Source organism: Microtus oregoni, unplaced genomic scaffold (genome assembly GCF_018167655.1).
Source record: "Microtus oregoni isolate MIOR12 unplaced genomic scaffold, Mior012 000038F_ref0000394, whole genome shotgun sequence".
NCBI lineage: Eukaryota > Metazoa > Chordata > Mammalia > Rodentia > Cricetidae > Microtus > Microtus oregoni.
The window spans coordinates 5,202,868-5,227,443 of NW_024543097.1; the positions used below are offsets into that span (position 1 = coordinate 5,202,868).

At 35.7% G+C, this 24,576-nt stretch overlaps 1 protein-coding gene across 2 annotated transcripts in view; it reads right to left on the reverse strand.

Annotated features, from left to right (window-relative positions):
* Nucleotides 1–24,576, reverse strand: part of Erbb4 (erb-b2 receptor tyrosine kinase 4) — a 1,049,748-nt gene that overhangs the window by 205,050 nt on the left and 820,122 nt on the right. For both annotated transcript variants that reach the window (XM_041631763.1, XM_041631764.1), the window contains exons 17-19: nt 23,169–23,301; nt 17,983–18,105; nt 14,078–14,176 (exon numbers count right to left, since the gene is read on the reverse strand). In XM_041631763.1, the coding sequence (XP_041487697.1) occupies nt 14,078–14,176; nt 17,983–18,105; nt 23,169–23,301 (355 nt within the window). The remainder of the gene's footprint in view (nt 1–14,077; nt 14,177–17,982; nt 18,106–23,168; nt 23,302–24,576) is intronic.

Consider the following 24,576-nt stretch of genomic DNA (forward strand, 5'->3'; position numbering starts at 1 on the left):
TAGTATCCACTTTTTAAAAATAGGACAGTATGTTTTATTTGGCATAGGAATTGGCCTAATTGAAGCATAGGCTAGAGAGCCTTTCTTTCAATCCCTGCTCTCTAGTTAAAGGTGAGTGGAGCTCTTTATACAGGACGGACAGATACTAAAGTGACAGACCTCTACTGAGCCAGATATGTTCTAATTCCAGGTTCCATATGAGGTACAGATATATTCCCATCATATGGATCCTCTGATTTCTTTAAATTATTTAAGAATGCATTTAATCTTTTTTTTTGAAATTCAGGTTTGAAGAGCCTCATTTTTTAAATAAATTCTACACTCTGAAACTTTACATCACTTTATGAAATTGTATATTTTAATTTTGGCACACTGTAGATCAAGCCTGTGGTCTAATATATAAGGTCAGTTGATGTTGCAAAGGCAAATTAAAAATGCCACTTATCAGTGATGGGATGTAAATATATTATTACTTTCTGTAAGGTGTTATCGTAGCAATCAACACCCTGAGAGAAATAGAATTTGAGAGACAGCTTATTCAAGCATAGAGGGTTATGGGATGTTTCCCATTTCCTAATTGAGTTTCTAGCTATTCTTTGTTTTGTTTTGCATTTCTCTTAAAACGATGATACTTTGTTCTTACTTCCAGAAAAATGTCACCTTAAAATAATGCTGATGCCCCTTATTTTATAAATGTGAATTTCTGAATTTACTCACTTGAGTAGGACAAACCCAAATGATAAATATCTCTCAGTAATCGTTCAGTGCTCACCATTTATGAATACTTGATGATCCAATGCTGATTTGTAAGTTAAACCATTTAGGTGGGCCAGTATTTACATACAGTCTTAACTTCATTACATAAGAACTTGTAATGTAATATCTCATGACCAGAACAATGGTGAATAACATAGAACCATGGTGCAGAAAATGTCATAGTTGGCAAATACATATCTTTAAACAGAGTGCTTGGGTGACTTGAATACCAAAACTGTCTTTCATCACATTTTGATTGGCTGACTATTAGCCTTGAACTAACATTGTTTTGTCTGGAATGCATTTCATTTAAGGTGGTGAAAATGTCTTGAGTTATTAGCAGAAATACATTAAGAACCTTCCTTTTCTATCCATATTATAACAATCTGGCAAGTATATTAGTCTTCAAAATGGAAGAATGTTGTAACTATTTGAATTGCTAATGTAAAAATAGACTTGCTGAGAAAATTCCGAAATTATAGGAAGTTCTAAGCAGAGGATTTCATTTTCTTACTGTGTAAAGTTGGCATTAAATATGCAAGTATCTCTGCTACTTTACACTTTAAAAGCTACATGGTCTTTGTTGCTATATCAGCATACTGACTGGAAGTAAACTCCTTCAACACACCTGGATCACAGTGAAAAGGCATCCGAAACTGTTTCTCTCTTTGTTTCTCTGATACATTTTAAGAAGTTCAGGTTAATCAAAGTTAAGAAACAACTTATTGAGTTGAAGTGAACACTTGTGCAAACCTTATAATGAGATATGTATTAATTGGGTTTGGGGACTAGTTTGAATATCACATTCACTAGAAAATGATGCATTTCTGAATTCTGGGAAGATCATGGTAGGATATTCGGAGGCAAGGGAACAGGGATGTTAGAAGGTCTTTTATGCAAAATGTGACCAGCAGCAGTTTTTTTTTTTTTCTTTCTGAGAAAGGGTTTCTCTGTGTAACAATCCTGGCTGGCTTGGGACCTGCTCTGTAGACCAGGAAGGCATCAAACTCACAGCGTGCTGGGATTTAAGGCTTGCACTACCACTGTTTGTCTATGCTCTTAACCTCTTGTTCTAGTCTTCTTTGTGTTCATCTGATAAAATGTGCTGACCAAAAGGAGCTTGGGGAAGGAAGAAGTTTATTTGGCTTACATTTCTATGTTAAGACCTTCAGTGCAGGCTGTAAGGAAAGGAAATCAGGTAGGAGGTTGGAGAATAAACCATGCGGGAACACTGCTTACTGGTTCTTTCCAGCTCACTCAGGTTTGTGCTCAGCTATCTTCCTGGCACAGTTCAGGACCACCTGCCCAGGCACTGATTACATGCACAGTGTACTGTGCTGCACTTCATCAGTTCTTAACCCTTATACAGGACAGCCTGCTCTAGGAAATTCCTCAAATGAAGCTTTCCTCTCAGAGATCTTAAGATAGTATCATGTTGACAAAACTAAAGAGGACACCATCTGATCTCAACCAACCTCATGATACACATTCTAGAATTAATATTCTCTTAGTAGCTGTACAAATTTTGAAACTGATTTTATCATTCTTAGTTTTATGCCTTGTTTGACAGTGTACCATTTTGATGGGAACCTGACTCAAATGGAATTATAAATGGAGAATAAATACATGTTTTTTCCATGCAATTCCATAGATTTGATATATATTTTCATAGGAATAAAAAATATGATTGTATTATTCAAAATGTTATATACATAGTATATAATAAGATGTATCAGAATTAGAAGAACCGTATTTTATATTCCTATAAAACATAAAATATAAAGCTTACTTTTCATTTTAAGAGCATTAGGTAGGTCAGTGACTTCCAATGATTTTAATATTTCAAACTGAAATGTATTCCCCAATGGTCTTCTAAAATATAGGCTGTAGACATAGAATTTAGACTAAGATATCTAAACATACACTCCCAATTAAATACCTATATTAAATGAAAGACTTTAAATCATATACTTAAAATGTTATCATTAAAATATTCAAATAGAAAAAAAATGTTCATTATGAAATACTCCTATAGATGTCAATAAGACGTTGAATGGAATTAATTAAATTTTAGCCACAGATGGTGGGTGAATATCTCTGGACAATGGATGAAGCATTAAATAACAGAGTGATAATCTAAACTAGCAATTTTATTCACATCCGAAGTAGCACAAAGATGGTATACCTCCTTCGGAAAATCCATTGCTACATTTCAGTTAGAAAATTCTGACTGCAAAACTGCATCTGAACTGCTTATAAATATTTCAATTCCCATTTGTAAACAGTTGCACATACTCTCGAAGCACATAAGTAAAAATGTGCTACACAGAAAATTACTAAAGATGTGCAGAAGTAGCAAGAGCCTATAGTTAAATTGAAAAGAATTAAATTAATGCTTTTGCAAACCACCATTCTTCCCCTATAAGCAGTTATTTTTAATGACAATTAGAATGCTAAGCAAAAACTTGATTATTCCCTAATAAGCTTGATACTACCTACAGGTCTAAGGAATATAGTTCAAAGTTATCGTTGTTATAAAAGATAATTATGAAGAAAATGAGGCAACAAAACCATTAAGATCTTTGCAATGGGACTGAGGCGATGACACAGTGCCCAAGACGCTGCTTACACAGGTGTGAGGACAGAGCTTGGGTTTCTGAACTCACACAAGAAGCCAGAAGATGTGGCAGCTGCCAAAAGTCCTGGCATTTGAGAGGCAGAGGCAAGAATATAAAGAACAAACTGTGATGCCAGACTAGCTAAACTTAGCAAGGTACAGGAAAGAGAAAGAGAGAGAGAGAGAGAGAGAGAGAGAGAGAGAGAGAGAGCAGAGACCCTGTCTCAATAAATAAAATGGAGAATCATTTCGTCCTCACTCCCCCGCCTTCACACACAGTGTGCCCACATATTCAGGTCGCTGACACACACAGATGTGCTCACCCACATGTAGACAGGCATATTCTTGGTTCCATCCCAATGAAGCACTGGTTTGTATTTGAAACTCACCTTCACTAAAGTTCGAGGTATGTCATGCTAATTGTCTTTACAATCCTTTGGTTTACATACTTAACAAGGATCTGTGCATCTAACAGACACTTCATAAAATATGAATAAATGAAGTAAAAACATTTTACTTTTCCAAACATAAATCTTTCCTGAAGATTTATAGTGCCCGCTATTGTGAAGATTAGAATATATTAAGTAGCTGTCAACAAAAAGCACTTAAAATCTCGCCAAGGAAGCAAAAATAACATACCTGCAATTAAAGAATGATAAAATAGTATCTGTTTATACCCTAGCAATAAATTGTAAATTTAATGGAAAATGAGACATAAGAGGAATATAGAATAAAATTTACTCTCATTTGAAACTAGCATTATGTGAAAACTAGGGAACACAGTATTTTAAAGCCGCTCTCCCCCCAATAATAAAATGCCTTTTCTTTCCTCAGAGTATAGTGATTGATTCACTAAATGAAAGGATGTTCTACAATTCAAACTGGTTTTATTTTACAGAACCCTGACTCTGTTTTAAATATATGGCAGTAATAATTTTCTGATTTTATTAGTAAACTTGTAGTGTCTTCTCTCTTCCTAATATGCTTGTTTGCCTCCTATAGTGAATTTTCCACATGGTGGAGAGAGCTGACAAATTTTTAATATACTGCCCTGATTTACTTATTATTTGTATGGACTATAACAAAACTGTTTCTGATTTACTTATATTTCATTGTAAGGATAAGAGAAAATTACAGTCAACATAGCTAAGTCAAATGGGCCATAGATCTTAATTATAAGTTGTCAAAAATAATAGAAGAAAAAAAGTAAAAAGGAAAAAAAAATTAACTGGCTCCCTTGGCTACTTCCCTTCCAGAAAACAAGCACAGAAGGAAAACTCATCTTTAAAGATAAATCCCAAATGCTTCATTTTCATTTTCCTGAAGTTAACTTTCTCACCTAGCTAAGCAGCATTTTCAGCTATTATTAGCGATGGGCCAATATCAGCTGACCAATATCCGTCAAACTCTTCCGTTCAATGAGCTTAGGGACTCCCAAGGAGCTGCATGTATGCAGACTTCTGCTTATAGCTTCTAATTATTTTCTAGCAGATAATGGAATAGTTAAGTTCAAGGAGGTTAGATTAAATTTGTTAAGTGGATCAAAACCCTAGATAAAAATTACAGCAGCAAAGCTCACTATAGGTACCCAGAGGTTTATCATTTTGAGGTGAAGGGGCTCCATTGATAACTTCTATGAAAAATGGGTGTCCTAATTTTACTGCTTCATAAACACTTTTTTTTCTAATCTTAGCATGACCATTGATATGTGTCAACTGTAAACAGTAGGTATATGCCGCATGCCAGGCTCCTCGATGATGGCTTCCTGGGAATTACAATGCCATTTAGACATACTTTAGAAAAATCTTGATGTCTATTCCTTCCTGGATAAGATAACCCTGTATACTGTATGTAGCCCAAGTTATCATTTGAACAACTGAAAGAAGTACAAGTTGATGGTAGCTATGATATGAGCAGTGGCAGGGATGAAGCTGAAATATTTAGGGAATACTGTGAGGCCAATACAGTTTTTATTTTAAAAAAGTTACACAGACATTGATTTTCTCATCTTTGTAAAAGAGTGAGTTACATAAAATTTCACATGGAGTAATAACAAGCTAGAAGGAGATGACAGACAAGGCCATCAGCAGGACTTTCCAAGGAAGATTCACGTCTCTGACAAAGCTTAATTATAAAGATTATGTCTTACAGTTAAAACTGTGTGGGGAAATTCAAATACAAACAGGAATGTATGAAATTTGTTCTTGTTGGCCTACTATTTAGATGGCAGTCACTTCACATGTGATCTAGGATTACTCACTACTTTTGCTGAAAGTGAAGTTAAGGTCTAACTATTAAGATTTCAAGATAACATTATGATCTTCAACTGAATACTTCAGAGACTGTGGTCAATCTTTAAAGGTGGTCATTCTCAGAGACATGAAATCAATCTTCTATTGACAAATTCTATGTAACTAAGTGAACATAACCCACTGCCAACTGGCTAGGATTGTAGCAATCTGTGCTCTGGCAAGAGGGATGTATCTGACAAGATACCACACTGATGTGAACGAGAATAGAGAATTATTTTGATGACTTTGAGAAAACTATTTTAACAAAAAGTTGAGGGCATACTTGCCAAGTATTCACTTTTGCAGTAACAGCAACACCTCAACATGGTCATTACTGTCAATGAATACTACATTATATCTTGACTTGCAAAAGAGCATTTATAGAAAATGTGACAGAGACTGCAATTATCATTTATTACATATCACAGTAAAGTAAACTCCAGTAGGTTGGCACACACACACGCATACACATACACACACATATGCTGTTAGTATATATATATATATATATATATATATATATATATATATATATGTATATGTGTGTGTGTGTGTGTGTGTGTGTGTGTGTGTATGCCATTGCATGTAACAGAGTATTATAATTCTTTCTAGGACCAAATTGCTTCCCTATGAAAACTAAGATAAAATTAGGTATATGATACATACCAAAATTTTTGCAAAGGACCCTTTCCTCCTGAAATTATTTCATGTTCTTGATTATATAAACAGATCATCAACAAGGTTTGATATTTCCAGGGGCACAATCGGTTAGTGTGCAGTATGTATGTGACAATTCCAAAATTGTTTTTGGCCCGGTAAGCAAATATTCTCTCTCCCTCTCTTTTTCTCTCCTTCTCTCCTGATCCTTTCTCTCTCTCTCTCTCTCTCTCTCTCTCTCTCTCTCTCTCTCTCTCTCTGTGTGTGTGTGTGTGTGTGTGTGTGTGTGTGTGCGCGCGCATGCGAGTAAGTACCCGAATTTCAATGCCAGAGGTTATCCTCAGGGATTTTTCTTCATGCTTCCTACACCTTACTTTAAGAGGCAGAGTCTTTCATTGGCCTGCAGCGGCTAAGTGGGACCGGCTGTCAGACCAGCAAGCACCATTCATCTGCCTACCTTCCCCCTCCCCACCTTAAGAGTACTACCATTACAGGTATGCTACCAGATTGGCTTGATGTGGGATCTACGGGCCAAGTTCAGGTCTTCAGAATTGCATGACAAGCCCTCTACAATGCATTCTCTCCTCAGACTCTACAGTTGCTATTTATGAGCATACAGTATTTATTCCAAATGGTGTCTCCTGGCGTTACAGTCAAACTGAATGACTTTTTTTCTCCCTAGGTCATCATAATTATGAAATACTGTCCAGATTAGTTTCAGAAATAGCACATGATCAGTGTAATTCTCTCTCTTCTCTTTATGACAGTAACAATCCTCTTAATCAGATATAAAAGTCACCAAGTTATAGAGTTGGGAGAGCCAGAAAATTACACATCCAATAGACTGATTTGTAGTTAACAAATTTAAATTCTGATACAGTAGACTATGAGCTCTTGAGACATTTCCTCTCATTTACACAAATTCAAGAAATGTTTTTGTGAACAAAAGCGTCTGAAGTTACATGTTAAGATTTACAAAGAACAACCTGCTTTGGATTTGGGGAGTCCCTTTTGGGTGATTCAAAAGATAAAATAAGCCAGTTGGAATATAAAACTTGTCAAGTTCTTTATGTAGCTTCAAACCATTCAGTACCCCTTAAGGCAATCTCTCAGGCTCAGGATTTGGGAGCTACTGAATTCAGTTAACTGTTACTGGCAATGAGTTATAGAGACTATAATAAATTATATTTTTCCAATTTATTTTTGTCAAAATCTACAATACATTCAACTTTTTTCATTTTTAGCAGGACTCATCCTTGTGTGTTTATTGTTATCAAAACAGAAGGAAACAAAGAGGCAAAAAGTAAAATTTTGGTGGGAGAACAAGCATTATGCAAAAATTACTGCAGATCATTCCAGTAATTAGGAACAAGGTGGTAAAAATGAAACCTATTAAAATAAATAAGGGGGATATTGGAAATCTTTGAGAGGATCACTGGCCAAGGTCCTCTAGTGGAAACAGGGTGAGTCACAGCATCCTAGAGACATGGGGAAAGTCCTTTGTTAGTCCACAAGAAAAAAAAAAAAAACCTTCAGAGAACACCCTAGTACTTTACAAAGGGTCAATGGTCAAGCAGGAGACATTTTTTAGGATCTATTTTTATGGTTCTATACACAGGGAGGTTGAAGACAGTTGTAAGCAAGGCAGTCTAAATGAGAGGTCATGATTCTTAAGGGTGTAGAGACAGGTGAGTCTAAGTGGCAGTCGTGACCACCGAGACACAGAAAGAAACTGTAAAGGAAATGAACAGGCTATAAAATAGACTTCACATTTCTGCTGAACAAGTCAACTGGATAAGCTGTAAGGGAAACAGTTTTCTTTAGTCACCAGAATGATTCTCTTTTTAATTTTTAATAGAGTATTGAAAGATGAAACGTTGCTTCAAATACAGTTATATATTTGCTTTGTGAAGGTATCATCTTATTTTCAGAATAAAGAAGATTTCTAGACCTAACTAATTATTTTTATTTATTATTACATTTTTCCCTAAGGACAATAAGAGTTGTTAACTGACTTTGGAAGATCATTCCTATAATATAGCACTTTAAAATTTTCTGAAATGTATACTTCTAACGTACATATTGCATTTATATATAAAATTTAAGAATTTATATGAAACATATATAACTGGACTAAATAACATGAATTTTTAAGAATAAATTGTTGATGAGATGGGTAATCTAAAACTCATCACTGACAATACGTAGTCAGTCACACAAAGGAAATTTTGCAATGTGAAAAAACAGCCTAAAATTTTTCCATCATTTTGCAAGGCTGCTAAATAATGTGAATGGATTATAGGTTTCTCATCCCACTCACATAATGACGACAATTAGAGTTGGAAGAATTTACTCCCATCCAGACTCTGAGTATCACAAATATAATACAGAAAGGATAAACAAAAAGTCATGTGAACTTTATTTCAGTATATGACAGTTGGCTAAGATAAATAAAAGTCCTTGTGACACAGCAAAAAGAAAATGATTCCCCCCCCCCCCCCCCACACACACACACACAAATGATGCAATTTACTTAATACAGTCTGGTCACAAGAAACCTCTTTCCTCAAATCACCTGGTCATGAACTATTGTAAATGTAGCATGGGAAAGCCAGAGCTAGAGTCAACTAGATTCACACAAGCTCCGAGCCAGGGTTGCAAAACCATTCCTAGAATTTAGCATAATTATACAAATTCTTACAATCCCAGCTGATTTTTTTAAATAAAACAAACAATTTTGCTAAGATATTTCAAAAACAATCTCAACAGATAATGATTTTAAATGTCCTGGGAATAATAGAATGATGGACACTCAGACAAACCAAGAGTCTAACTCATTTTACAGGACTCTTTGTGTATATCTTCTACATAATTTGATGTATTTTTTTAAAAAAATACAAAAAAACCACCCAAAATACCAATAATTAAAAATGCCAAAGAAACCTCCTAGCAGTTTGTATTTCGAAGAGAAACTGTGCTACTTGAAACAGGAATTCGAAGTGTCTCTTAATGTAGGCATCCTTCTTAGGAAGGTAGACCTTTAGTCATTTCCTTAATATCATTCAATGTGATCTTTCTTTATGGGAATAAAGAATGCACTGGCCATTCAATAGCAGCATGTTATTATTGTCATTATGAATCCATTAGACATGTTCAGGCAAGCTAAGTAGCAGCCCTGTGACCAAATTCTCCTTCTGCTGCTTTTAGTGAAACATTTGATAAAATACTGCCTGCCCCTGATTTACTTTCTGCTCGTGGTAAAAATTTAAAGAGAATAGAAGAGTCTTTTCTTTGTCCTTGAATATCAATAGAGGTGTTAGTTGTTGGTGATGAGATTTGATTATTGAGCTGCAGTGTTTTTTGCCATTTGTTTTAAAAACCAATAAAACACACATAAATACATATTCAATATTCATGTCCATATCATCATTATAAAATGTGTAATCTGCTATAGAGATAAACAGAATAAATGTAAAGAAAACTAATGCTTAATAGGTGTTTGCAGTTTTCAGTTTCTTTGTAAGCTTTAGCTTTTTTAGATCTAGTAATATATGAAAAAACACATGCATATATAAAAAGAAATACACACAGACATTGGTGTGCAAAAGATATTCACAGTATGGTTTCAGAGGATCTCATTTTTTTTATAAAAACTCCTGAACACTTTACCATGTTGCTACAATACCTGGTGGCCAGGCATTTCTTTTGCCTATGGTTTTCTGATATGGGAGTCCCCTCTGTGTGCTGTGATTATTATTAATGAATAAACGAACTGCCTTGGCTTTATGATAGGGCAGGACTTAGGTAGGTGGGGAAAACTGTACTGAATGCTGGGAGGAGGAAGTCGGCGGTGGAGAGAAGCTATGGAGCCACTGGCAGAGTCAGACATGCTGGAACTTTGCTGGTAGGCCACGACCTCGTGGTGATGCACAGATTAATAGAAATAGGTTAAATTTAGATGTAAGAACTAGCCAATACAAAACTAGAGCTATTGGGGCAAGCAGTGATTTAATTAATACGGTTTCTGTGTCGTCATTTTGGGGCTAAGCTAGTTTGGCAGCTGGGACGAACAAGCGGGCCCTCTTACTACAGTTTTCTTTGTCATTGTATCCTTTTTCTGCCATCCTCAAAAGGTGAGTCATGAAGATATTAAGACCCCTCTGTCCATAACCACTAGTCAATGGTGTGGGAGCTGGCATAAGCACTCTAGTTCTCTATTCTCCCAGCAACTGTCAACCAAAGCAGTTTAGGAGAAGATGGGCTTAACTCCCTTAAATCTTGAATAGGACAATTAGTACTTGATTGTATAGCTTCTTAAATAGAAAGAGGCTACAGGCATCATTGTGGTAGGTAGCAGTTTTCTTGTCTTATTTCCATACTTTACCAAGGATGAATCATTCAACTCTAGCATAAATTACTTCTACTCAAGTATTGATTACATGAGCAGCTTGTGCTTCTGGAAGAACTCAGACTAAGACATTCGGCAAAGATACTACTTTGATTATTACTGGATGACTTGTAATTTCATCTGTCCTTTGGCTCAACTTGCAACCAGTTTTGCCTCCATGGACCTACCCTTTTAGCTAGCGGGCTAAGCGCTTGAGTGGGGGGGGGGGCAAAATAGCCCGACGTTGGACACCAAAATGTAACGGCGTAAACGAATACAGACAGATTGTAAATATATATATATATATATATATATATATATATATATATATATATATGTATATATATAGCTTTAATGGAGAAATAGACTTACAGAACCACCATTTCGCAGAGACCAGGACTGCAAGCATGCTCACCAGATTTATAGGTAAGCATTAGCCTGAGGCGAACACGCCCCCTAAGGGGCGGGACTTATCCCTACACTACCCTTTTGATTTGAGCTGTTATAAATACTTAAAATGCTTTCCAAACAGTGTGGACATTCTAAAAATGAAGATACACAATATAGCCATTCATTTACATGAAAGTTATACTAACTTACTGAAATTGCATTCAGCATCCATGTTGCCTGTTAAAATGATTTTAATCAATGGGATGTTATTGCTCTAATAGTTTAAAACAAGTCACCAAGAAAGAAAATATTTCTTATCACAAAAGCCAGCAAGCTGTTAATTCTCTAGCACCTACCCAAAGTGAGGAAAGCCATATCAAAAAAGGAATTCTTAATTTTTACCTTTAAAAAAGAATAGATTTTTTTTTTTGAGTCTGTTAGTTACCAAATCCATCACCCACCTAGGAAAATGATTCCTTTCATGGCTCAATCAGAGGCTCATCTTAAATTCAACGGAAAGCTAAGTCTTCAAGCTCCCATCCTACTCCTGTTTCCATGGGAATAGGCTTCAGATCAAGGGGGAGGGGAGTGGATGAATGGGGTTAGGAGCTTTCAAATAATCATTCGAAATCATGATGAGGTTTTTAGAGCTTCTTTTTACGTGATTATTTTGTAGCCTCTTAACCCTCTTTTGCCAGACTGTTTCCATGGAAATACGACTGTCCAAGCCTCCAGCAGAGATTATTAGCATTCTTGTGAATTACAGCTTTGGTTGTAGCTCAAGGTGGCCAAGCTTGATCTTCTATCAGTTTTATATATGAACTTCTGCTTTTTATTTACTGTAATTTTTTCTTGTAATTTCTATTTAATTTGAAATTTTCCTCCCTGAGTTTATAACTATGATCTGGGTGATACTGAATGATTAGGGCTCTATTGAAAAAGTCTTCTATTCTAAATAGTAATATATGAGCCCCACATTTCGCTGCATGGAGTGTAATAACCTTTAACAACTCGCAGAAAAATATTTAGCTATTGTATAAGCAACATCTATTATATAAGTGTTGCTAGTAAGGCAAGAAGGGTGGTATTTTAATTATTTAGCAACTGATACACACAGACACCATTTTCCAGAGCTGCAAATGCTTGGACCATCTTCAGTCCTACTGTGTAATAACTAATGATAAATTAAACTATAATAGCCTCATAAAAGGTGGTTAGAATTGCTATCAAAGTTCTCAAGGTCATATATTGAGTCTCTTTAAACCTTCAAAGGAACTTTCAGAAGGAACTGGCTAAGAATATATAGCAATCTGTTTTGAAAAAAGTGCATATGCTTCTTGCATTCTCTTTCATGTAAAGGTCACTTTAAAATCAAAATCATTCTTATTATTGAAGACATTATGCTAAAAGACAGAGAAAGAATGTATATGGATCTATTCCAGAATCCCTAGTAAGATCTCTTATGTTCAATGTGAAAAAAGTAACAGCAGGCTAGACATCTAATGTTATTCCACCCTACTCTCTAAAACTGAACAGCTCAATCGACAACTTTCACTGGGGGAAATCTGCAAGCTCTGATTGACCTCATCAAGTACTTTCATTCCTTATCCCCATTTTTATTATTCTGTAGTTGAAGCTTTTATCACAGTCCTGTTTGATGAATCTGAATTGAAAAGAGTAAATATCGCTTCAGAACTTAGGTTTTAAATAGGTTCCTGTTGAAATATAGGAAAGACTAACTGGCTGGAAACACTAATCTTGATTTATTTTTAACTCCTTAAATTATAAATACAAGAAGTAAAGAATCCCAATTAATTTTTCAAAGTGGTTTCAGACTCCCAAAATGCTGTTCTTGTTGTCATCACACTTGTGTTCCTGAGAGCGGGGTCTGCTCTTTTTTTTTTAGTTCATTTTTTTAAAATGTATTAAAGTTTATATATATTCACACACAACCCCTTATATACTGCCCTTGATTTCTCACCTCATTAAACCCTTCCTGTTTTGTTATTCCATTTCTACCTCCATAACATCTGTGCCAGTAGGATTTGCTGAAGGAGGCAGAGGCAGGAGGATCACTAGTTCGAGGCCAGCCAGCCTGAGCTACACATTTGCCGGTTGTGGTGGAGCGGGGTCTGCTCATAAATCAAACGTTCTCACTATCTTATTTATTTGATTCTTTGTTGGAGCCTGGCCAGACTCATTCATATACAGTTTTCTCTTAATTAACCACCAGAAAGGTCAGACTGAGGAGTTGGCACATTGAAGACAAGATAGGCAAATCCTCACTGTTCTCTGCTTTTGTAAGAAATTATTTCCCGTCAAGCTCGGCGGACTGAACTGAAAGCGTCTTGGCATCATCTTTCAACTCCACAATATGGGCTAACCTTGGGCTAAGCTCGGCTAAACTTGGGCTAACCCAGGTTAACCTTGAGTTAGGTTGGTCTGGTCTGTCATCCAAGTGAGATTAAATATTTGTAGCACACTGCTCAGAATCTATTACAGACTTTGTAAATCAATGATATTTAGAACAACCTTAGTGCTTTATATGTACTATTTAAATAAGTGCTTATGAAGAACGACTTATGAAAATGACTTATAAAAATGACTTACTGCTGTCACCATCCAGCACTTTTAACACTGTTGTAACTGCGTTTAATAAATGCATGTCTGTCTAATTATAATCCAAATTATAAGTAAAATGGAATACAACATGCTTAATTCACAGAAGGAAATTCAACATTTTAATTATAAATACTTCCATATTCCCTAACAACCAAGAGTACAGTCATGGAAGACAGTTGCAAACTAGGGATTACTTGAAAGGTATAATAAGATGTGAAGGGATCCTGAAATTCTAAGTATGAGGTTATAACATTTTCAGAGAAGAAGCTTGGAAAGGTGGTTGACCTTTTCATTATTTAATGTTCAAGCGCCGTATTTTGCAATAAATAAAAATATGACCATGGTCTGTGTACTTACATCCATGAACTCCACATTGGCTTTGGGGCCAGTTGTCTCATTGAGGATCTTAATGGCCACGGGGATTTTCACTGTTTCACCTTCAGGCACCCAAATACCCTGAAAGGAAAAACAATTCAGATTGATTCTATATTGAGATTGAATAATACTTTACAGTAGAATATAATTTGGTTTGACCACTCACACTTTAATTTTATTTTATTTCATTATAGAGATTATCATATAATTACATATTCTCTTCTTTTTCTTCCCATCAAACCTCCCATATACTCTTCTCCATTCTCCTTCAAGTTTATTGCCTCCTTTTTCCTAATTCCATGATATATATATATATATATATATATATATATTCTTAAATACTATCTTCTTAATACAAATATATATATATATATATGTATATATATAATGTGACTTGTATGTACTTTTTTAGACCTGACAATTTGGCAATGGACAACCAATTGGTATGCTCTGAGTTTAAATTTCTTTTCAATAATAAGCTTTTCTTCAGCATATCTTATGTGGTGTACATGTTTGTGGTCTAAATTCATAAGAGATGAATTATGCATATTTCTATTTTCATAGTATTCAATGTCCATTTAAGATTAATTTGGTTTCTTCTTATAAAAGGCTTTGCACTTTTGACAGAGGATAAAGTATTTAAATCTTATTAGAATGACAATACCAACTTCATTTCAAAATAAATTAAGTACTTTTTTGTTCTGAAGAGTATGGAAGCTTTATGACTAAACAATAATGTATAAAATATAAATAGGTAGAATGATATTTATTTTTCAGCCCAGTTGTTTATTCTTTAACTAAGAGAAAAATATCATGTTTCTTAAATTAAGATGGAATAGGAATTAAATTTCAAAGGTTATTATTTTGAAAATAGGACTCAATGACAAGTTCTGGGGTATATGGAATACACAGTAATTTATCTATGTTATTAAATTAATGATTTTTGCCACTGGGTAGATATAAAATACTTATATTGACCACTGGCAATTCATTTTTTTATTAACATAATTGCAGGATTTAGGGATTAGGACAACATTAAAAATCTAGACTTTCAAGGTACAAGATCAATAATAGGTTTCTGAGCAAATGTAAACATCTAAATGAGGACAAGAAGTTTGAGAGGAAAGATAAGAATGCTTGGATTAAGGAAGGATATTGTTAAAAGCTCATAGTCCAAAAAGAATTCAGAACTTTTGTGAGACCATCACAGGATCTCAGGATGAATTCTGACAGTTTTAACTTAAAGATGAAAGGGAAGGAACTATAGGTTGCAGCTCTACATTCTTTCTCAGTGTCATCTGGGGACAATGATAGGAAGAAACCTAACTTAAGTAAATGTGTTTGTTTCATTCTATGTTGGAGTAATAGAAGAGACACAAACCCAAGAGACGTTGAATAGTAATAACAGTGAAGAAAAGTACTTTAAACCTCCAGGATGAGATTTATGATTGTGTTTGACTTAAGCAGTTCAGTGGGGAAAGGTATGTGTCAAATGCAAAATAATAACATAAGTTACTTGTAGTATAATTTTGTAAAAGGATATTCAAGCAGAAGAAGGGAGGGAAAAGCCTCAGAACCCAAAACCCCAGGCTATATTTTATCAGAGATGGTATCTAGGGCAGAGAACATGCTTACCATTATTCAATAAAATGACCACATAGGGAGTTACTTTATAAAGCTGTAGCATCAATATTAAAATATTCCTAAAGTACAGTTTTAAAATAAAAATATAAATTCAGTGTGAATTAATTTGTACCACTCTTGAAGAAAGTCTAGCCATTACGTTATATACTGAAACACCATGGAATTGGAATATACTTGTGCCCATATTGATTGAAACATATCATAGCTTTAGTTAAAAAGAAAAAATGACCAAATAAGTACTCAGGCCACTGGCGTTTGTGTGTTCACCAATGGCTTTTCATAGATTAAGACTGTATGTCTTACAATGCATGATATATTGACTAAAACATAGGAGTGGCAACACATATTTCAAACACACCATTCAGATAAAGTTATGAAATGTCTAATAAAGTGCATTGTCTATAATACTTTCAATTTTGTCAATAAGACATGTAGAAATGATTATCACCAAACCCAAAGGAAAGAGGTTCCAACAGTTTTCTGTTGACTTTCCTATAGTTTAGCTTAAAAATACTCATATGAATGGTCAAGCAATTATCAGATAAATCATAGGGTTTGTGGGGGCAAGGAATCTTTATAAAGATGATTGGATGGCATATACTTATAATGAAGTGGTACTAAATCTTAGGCAGTAGGATAATAGTGATTCAATTAGTTCCTTCCAACATCTTAGGGAGGGGAGCAGAGAAAAATGTAGAGCTCAATAAAAATCAATAAGAAAAAGATAGTATTTAGAATTACATATGTATTATTCCAAATAATTTTATGTATTTTCTTTAAAATATATACAAATTGAAATTATTAGATAGCAAATCAAATTTAGATTCAATTTTAAGTATAAAATTACACAATTTGTGACTTTTTCTAGCATAATTTCAGTATTTACAAATGATAACTTAGGCACAGAATTTGAAGATCAGAAAGACAAATCAACCTAAACTAGAAACTCTGTAAATTGGACACTCAGTTAATTATTTAACTGAGCAAAATATGCACACTAAAATGATAGGGAAACTTTCACAGTTGGAAATTGGAAGGTTTATAATGATGACAATATTTTCAAATATCCAGGAAATGAAAATTTATGTCTACAATATGATCATTAATATTGTTCTAACAAATAAATCATTAATTTATTTTTTTGAGACACTGTGTCATTACCTTGCCACTATTTTACTAAATTATCTACGGTGCTCTCAAACTTTTGTGTTCAATTTATTACTATGACTCAGATGTTCAAGTTTGGGATTATATATAATATATATATATATATCACATCAACTTAAATCATTTTTCTAAATAGAGAAAACACTGAGTGTTTTGAAATACAAAATTCTTAAACCTTCCTACCTTAATCACTTGTTTGTAAAAATAAGGAATCACTTAGAAATATACAGTAAGCTGCAAAACTAAATTTTGTTAATTGTACCAATGGCTGCTACAAAATGGCCTCACAATTAGCCCAGGAGAGTTTCTTTATCTCGCTATTTTTACCATTAAAATAAATTTCATCACATAATATTGGGCAGGCCTCATGATTGTACTTGTAATTTAGTTAAATAAGTAAATATATAGATACCACCAGTTGAAATTTTTTTCTAGAAAAATTTGTCTTCGAAAATGAATGGTATTATCCTTTTGTCTTATCTGATCTGAACTACTAATATCCTCATTTTTTACAAAATGGCAAGGACATTAAAACTACCAACATACTTACTAAGTCATATATGTAATCAGTCAGGCAAAAAGTTATTATAATCTTATTCTACAAACGTATTAGCACATTCATACAGATTTTGAGTGATCAGTTAGTAGGGTACCGACAGAGACTAAGGATTAAAGAGCAGAAAGGACAGCAAAGGATTGTGGGAATTGCCCGGGAAGTTCTGGAAGCTCTGGAAGCAATGATTAGGGGAAAGGAAGCAGTTGTGATTGAGTGTTTGGGAAACAAGTGGAAATTTGCGAAAGAGAAGGCAATCTTGAAAGGGGCTCAAAGGGCCCTGAGTGCACTCCACTTGGGTGAGTACCTACAATTCTCCCCTTCTCTGAACACGACACTTATCCAGACTTGTTCAGAAAAATTAAAGAACTTGTCCATCCAGCAAAGTCTCAATATTACATTATTCCATTCTTTGAATATTAAAAGGAAATTAGGTTGGCAAAACAATTACCTCAGCTATTACTTTTTAAAAGCTTGAAACAAAACTCAAATAACTGGAGGCGTGTACTGTGTTTTCGCTTACCTTATAAACGGTTCCAAAAGCTCCTGAGCCAAGGACTTTTACCCTCTTTAGTTCTGTTTCCTTCAAAATGCGTAGTTGAGCTTGATTGGGTGCCGTGCCACTGGGGGTTAAGGGCTCTACCAACTGCAAAGCAAAGGCATGGGATTATGGACCTTTCATCCACACTCACTTCTGCTTCTTTTCTCTTAGGTTTAATGAAAGTTCTACGCTAGGATACATTTCTCTGACAAACACTACTTTCCAGTATCAGCCACAGTCCAATACTCTCTGTGCACCTGTTCTTTGCCTGGGTGAATTCAAGTTTTGCATATATTCTACCAGAGGCACACTGGTTAAAAATACAGGGACGAAATAAAAGAATACAAAAGGACAACAAAACCAGAAATTGTCCTGTATTAGCACTTACAATAATTGCAAAGCTATCATGATCATATCAGAAAGGGATACTAGTTGGCAAAATGCTGATTCTTTGGGCAATCAACACATCAAATATATAAGATTCTTATCACATCTCAATCCTTGTCTGAGTAGGCCTGAAATTCTGAATTTTCTGTGGACCATAAGGTGGTATTTATTTATGATGGTGAGTTGTGAACTCATTTTACATAGCAAGATGAGTACAGTTGGTACTAGACTTTAAGTTACGTTTTGTGACACAAAGGTATTCAATAACAAGTGGGGACGAAGGCTTCCTAATTCTGGCTTTTAAAAGAGCTATATGTTATATCAGACTTGAGGTCATGGCAATAGTGTGACATTAAGAGACCATTTGCCAAGTGGGGAGTTGGGAGTCAGCATCCGAAGGAAAGAAGGGTACAGATATAAAATACATCAGATGTGAGTTAAAAATGAAAGGTGAGATAAGAGTAGGAAACCACAGGTCAGGAAGAGGGTTGAATGTCGTCAAAATGTACAATTAGGCTGAAGTTTATTGATACTGTAGTTAGGATGCCATTCAGCTGAAGCATTTGATTGCATGAAGGAAGGAGATGTAAGCTGGACCAAGCAAGACTAGGTTTAAAAATCTCACACCCTAACCATAGTTGGCTATTTTGAAACCTCAGATACCTTTGTCCAACTATATTTGGAAAATAATAATTAGAAATTTTCAGAAAAAATTCATAAGTTTAGAATATTTTTGTTAAAGTAACTAATTTATTTGATCAATAGGAACTGTAATTAACTTCTTGTGTTCAATGTATCAGTGAAACTCTACCAAAGTTATGTATGTATAGGAGCAAACATCATACAAATAAACTTTATATATAGTGGTTATCTATAGTCTCAAACATCTGTTATTTTTGGAATATGTCACTCTTGGATCACGAAGTCTGCTGTGCTTAGTGGATTCTAGCCATAAACAAAAATCATTGAGCCTATAGTTCATGATTCTAGAGAAGATAAGTAATAAGGTGAACCCAAAGAAAAATATATATAGATCCTCCTGGAAATTGGAAGCAGTCAAGATCACCAGGCAAAAGTTGGGAGCATGAGGGCTGGGGGTTGAGGGAAGGGGAGAAGGGGGAAAAAGAGGGGAGAAGGAGAAGGTTCGGGAGAGCTTGGAGGAATGGGATGGTTGAGATGGAGGAAGGATGGATATGGGAGCAGGGAAGGAGATATCTTAAATGAGGAAGCCATTTTGGAGTTGGCAAGAGGCTTGTCTATGGAGGGCTTCCCAGGAGTCCACAAGGATGGCCCCAGCTAGGACCCTGGGCAGTGGAGGAGAGGGTGCATGAACTGGCCTTGTCCCATAGTCAGACTGATGAGTATCTTGAATATCACCATAGAAACGTCATCCAGTTTTATCCCAGGCTTTTTCAGACCCAGGCCAGCTGGCCTTGGTGAGTTCCTGATAGAACATCCCCATTGTCTCAATGTGTGGGTGCAACCCTTGCGGTCCTGTGTTCCTTGCTCGTGCTCTCTCTCCTTCTGCTCCTGATTTGGACCTTGAGATTTCAGTCCGGTGCTCCAATGTGGGTCTCTGTCTCTGTCTCCTTTCCTCGCCTGATGAAGGTTAATATTCAGGAGGATGCCTATATGTTTGTCTTTGGATTCACCTTCTTATTTAGCTTCTCTAGGATCACGAATTATAGGCTCAAGCATGGGATAAAACTGGACTTGCTGAACATAGCGGACAATGAGAACTACTGAGAACTCAAGAACAATGGCAAAGGGTTTTTGATCCTACTGCACGTACTGGCTTTGGGGGAGCCAAGGCAGTTTGGATGCTCACCTTACTAGACCTGTATGGAGGTGGGAGGTCCTTGGACTTCCCACAGGTCAGGGAACCCTGATTGCTCTTCGAGCTGATGAGGGAGGGGGACTTGATCGGAGGAGGGGAAGGGAAATGGGAGGGGGTGGCGGGGAGGAGGCAGAAATCTTTAATAAATAAATAAATTAATTAAAAAAAAGAAATAAAGATACTGAACTTAAAAAAAAAAAGAAAGAAACTGGTCCAGCGACAGATGGAGACAGAGACAGAAACGCACATGGGAGCACTGGGTCCAGTTGAAGAGCAGAAGGAGGGAAAATATGAGCAAGGAAGTCAGGACCACGAGGGGTTGGTTCACCCACCGAGACAGTGTGCCTGAGCTAATGGGAGTTCACCAACTCCAACTGGACTGGGATCAAACTGGACCCTCTGAATGTGGTTGACAATTGGGGCAGACTGAGGGACCAATGGATAATGGCACTGGGATTTGTCTCTACTGCTTGTGCTGGCTTTTTGGGATCCTATTCTCTTTGGATGCATACCTTCCTAAGCCTAGGTGAAGGGGGGAAGGCCTTGGACTTCCCGCAGGTCAGGGTATTTTACCCTCTCTTAGGACTAAAGGGGGTTGTGGGGGAGTGGGAAGGAAGTGGTAAGAAGGGAGGAAGTGGGAATTTTGATTGGTATTATTTATAAAGTAATAAAAAAAGAGGAATAAAAAAAGAAAAACTGACAACAGTCACACTGGAAAAAAAAGAAGTCTGCTGTGTTTACTTCAGAGGCTTGGGGAACACAAAGCCTACATCTTTGGATAGCACTTCATGTTAAAATTCATGCTCAAATATGAGAAATAGCAAGCAAAGGTTTAAAAATATAGCCCTTCTTAGTTTAAAAGGAACTAAACTTTACACAACAAACAGATAGTCTATTTTATTCTCTGCATTAAGATATAATTAAAGACTTCTACTACTCAAATTGTCTAAACCCGCATGGTACTTCACAACATCTGTTTACAAGGCTACGTGTGCCATGGCCCTGCTGTCTGGCTGTTATCACCACGCTTCTTTGAACATCATGGCCTACTGAACCAGTGGAGCTGACCTAAGTTCAGTGGGTAAGGAGCGAGCAAGGATGTTAGGAAAACCATCATAAAAGTTATTAAAATTAGTCTGTTTTCCAATAGTTTGACAACTAATCTACTTTTCATTCATTTTCACAGTTTAAATTATAAAAGTATAAATTAGTTTTTTAAGAATTTTCCTGAAGTCAAGTAAGAGTATCTCAGAAATAATCATTGAATTTTACATTTAAAACATCCTCTCTCCAAGAATTCTCTCCATGGTAAGTCCCCTCTCAGGAGCTGATTGGCATATTTTTTTAAATGCTGTGTATGATTTTTAATGTGTGTGTGTGTGTGAGAGAGAGAGAGAGAGAGAGAGAGAGAGAGAGAGAGAGAGAATATGTATGTTTATGTAGGTGGTAGTCCAGAGAACAACCTAACATACTTCAGTCACTCTCCATCTTTTTGGTGGATACTCTTTTACAGATTTCGAATATGTCAAGTACAAGAAGCTGTCTCACTAGTGAGACCAAGGGATCCATCTGTACCCATCCTGGGATAATAAGTACATACCACCATCGCCATGGCTAGTTTTTTGAGTTCCGTGGATCGAATTCAAGCCCTCATGCTTACAAAGCAAGCATTTTACTGAAAGATCTATCTCACCAGCCCTATAATGAGTACCTTAAAAGAATCTATCAACAATTTAATATAGAGATCATTTTAAGGCAGGCGGTAGTGCCTTTAATTCCAGTGTTTGGGAGGACGAGGCAGGCAGATCTGCGAGTTTAAGGCTAACTTGGTCTAAAGAGTGATTTCCAGGACAGGCTCCAAAACTACAGAGAAACCCTATCTTGGGAAAAAAAAAAGAAAGAAATCAATTTAAAATTAGAACACTTGCGGAATTGTTGAGGAGGTTTCAGCACTTTGGACAATGATACCTAAGTTTGTATATGGAATATATGTTGTTAAATAACCTTGGCTGGTGCCATGCAATGGTTTTCTGTTTGGAAACTTCTGGAGGAAAAAGTATTAAGATGTAACCCATTTCCAGTCTGTCCCATTTATGAAGAATAGAGTATCTCTATTCCTGATCGTCTTAAGAGTGGAAGAACAGCCAGATGGCCATTTTTGACAACCATGTAGAAAATACAGTCTGAATGACACACAGACTTCCTCTGAATTGTTCAGGATCCAGATGGGAGTATCTGGAGAATGAGGTAGGATGGGACTCAAAGCTCTGCTTGTTTGAAATCTCCCGTGATGGTTCTTTTCTTGTCTCCTATACACTGCAAACTATCAGCTGCATGCAAAAGAACCCACTGTGGGTTGGGGGACATAATCGAAATGGTGATAATTACTGGATAAATTGTGTAACCTCCACATGTAATACACAAAATTAAGTGTGTCTTTTCAACTGCGTCAAAAGTTTCCTGTTATTTCAGTTTGAAAGCTCAGCCTTTCACTGCAGGTGTAGTTAATAATTGGCTGGCAATTTAATGATCCTAATTAAAATGTATATAGCTTGTACTGTCAATCAGGGAATTTCAATTGATTTCTAACATATGTCTAGTTCTACTACTGAGATGGCCTCTCCTTGGGCATATGCTGGGTATGCTGCTACTGAACTATCTTTTACCCAGAGATGCTGATTGGTGTCTCCACAACCAAAATAATTCTTTTTTTATTTCAACAGAATAATTTCACTGGACCCGTACATTCTGTTCTCATTGAGCTCTGACCCTACTATCTTAACTACTTTTATAATATAGTCTGTCTTCACCAACTTTGTACAAATATATAATGTACAACCTCATCCTAAACTAAGCCATCTTTTCAATGGTTTTAGAAAACAGAATAAGGTCTGTAAAATTTAAAGAAAATTCCCTAGGTAATGACAAATAGTGAAATTGCTACCTCTGTCTCCAGAAATCTCCTCAAGGCTCGTTTCTTTTTGATGCTTTTCCTTCTGACGTAAACTGCAAATGTCAGAGCCATGATGACCAGGATGAAGAGCCCGCCAATGACTCCGGCTGCTATCAGTGGAGTTCTGCCAACCAGAATAAAAAAGAAAAATAAAGTGTGAAGAGAGAAAGACAAAGGGGGAAGAGCAACTGCATGAGACATTTTCCACACCTCATGAATCTAGTCATTGTGAAGAAAAGCAAATAAAAAGCCTCCACAGCTGTTATAATGCCCCTAACATTGTAAGCTGTAGGTTTGTTTTGCTTTGATTTTAAATAGTAAACCATGCACAAACAATTAATTCTTGGAGAAGAACAACTGTAGCATGCCATTTGGTGAAAACAAATTGGATTACTGAATAAGGAATGAGGAACACACACTAAGACAATGGAGTGGGAATATTTAAAATTCCTTTTATTAATTTTCATAAGTAAACGAGAAGTTCATTTTAATGAACTGCTGAAGAGTATAATTTTACTTCAAGCAGAGAACCTTGACAGTGGCACTATTGACCTTTGGGCTGCTTACAAATCTGTTGTAGAGGCTACTTCATTTTCAATATTTAGTACCATGCCTGATCTCTCTTCCTAGATGGCAGTAGCATCTCCAGTCTTCAGCCACAGCAACCTGCCCAGATGTTGCCAAAGACCTAGCGACATTACCTCTGTTTGAGAACCTCTTCTCTAAAGTAAAATGTGTATTCTGGAGAGATACAATCCACCACATCATTGGCTCACAAGGGTATCACTAGTGAGTTGTTTATTACCAAAATTGCTTTGAAAATTGACTGTTAGGCAAAAACACTAGGTTGTATGCTGGGATGATGGTGACAAGGATATATTTATTATAATTTGAAGTATGTCTAAATGCCACATGCTCACAAATTTTCTGTAAAATGAATCTTTCATTAAGATAAATGATGTCAAGAAGTGATTAGAAAGGTTTTCAGTCTTCAAGTATCCTTTCAGTGTATTTTAGCAAAGACAGAACTTTAAAGTTGATTGGTTCTTACTGTTTTCTAAAATTATTTTTTCCTTCTTGGAAAAATATATTTCTTATTTAAAGCATTATATATGAACTTTAGGCAGTGCATTCATTTTATATGGTATAGCAAATAACCCAGACTGAAACATGATATTGCCTAGCAAATATTTGACTATGAAGCCCCTATAGATGACAAAGAATGATTTCCTCATGTTCATGCCTTCTACAATAAATCATTTTATATTACATATCTCTACCTATTCTATATCGCTACATTCCCTAAAAGAAATTCTTATACTTTCAAAATAAACTTTTGCTCAAAGATATGCAGGAAATAATGATAGTGGATAATCATAAATTAGTCCTTGAAATTCTA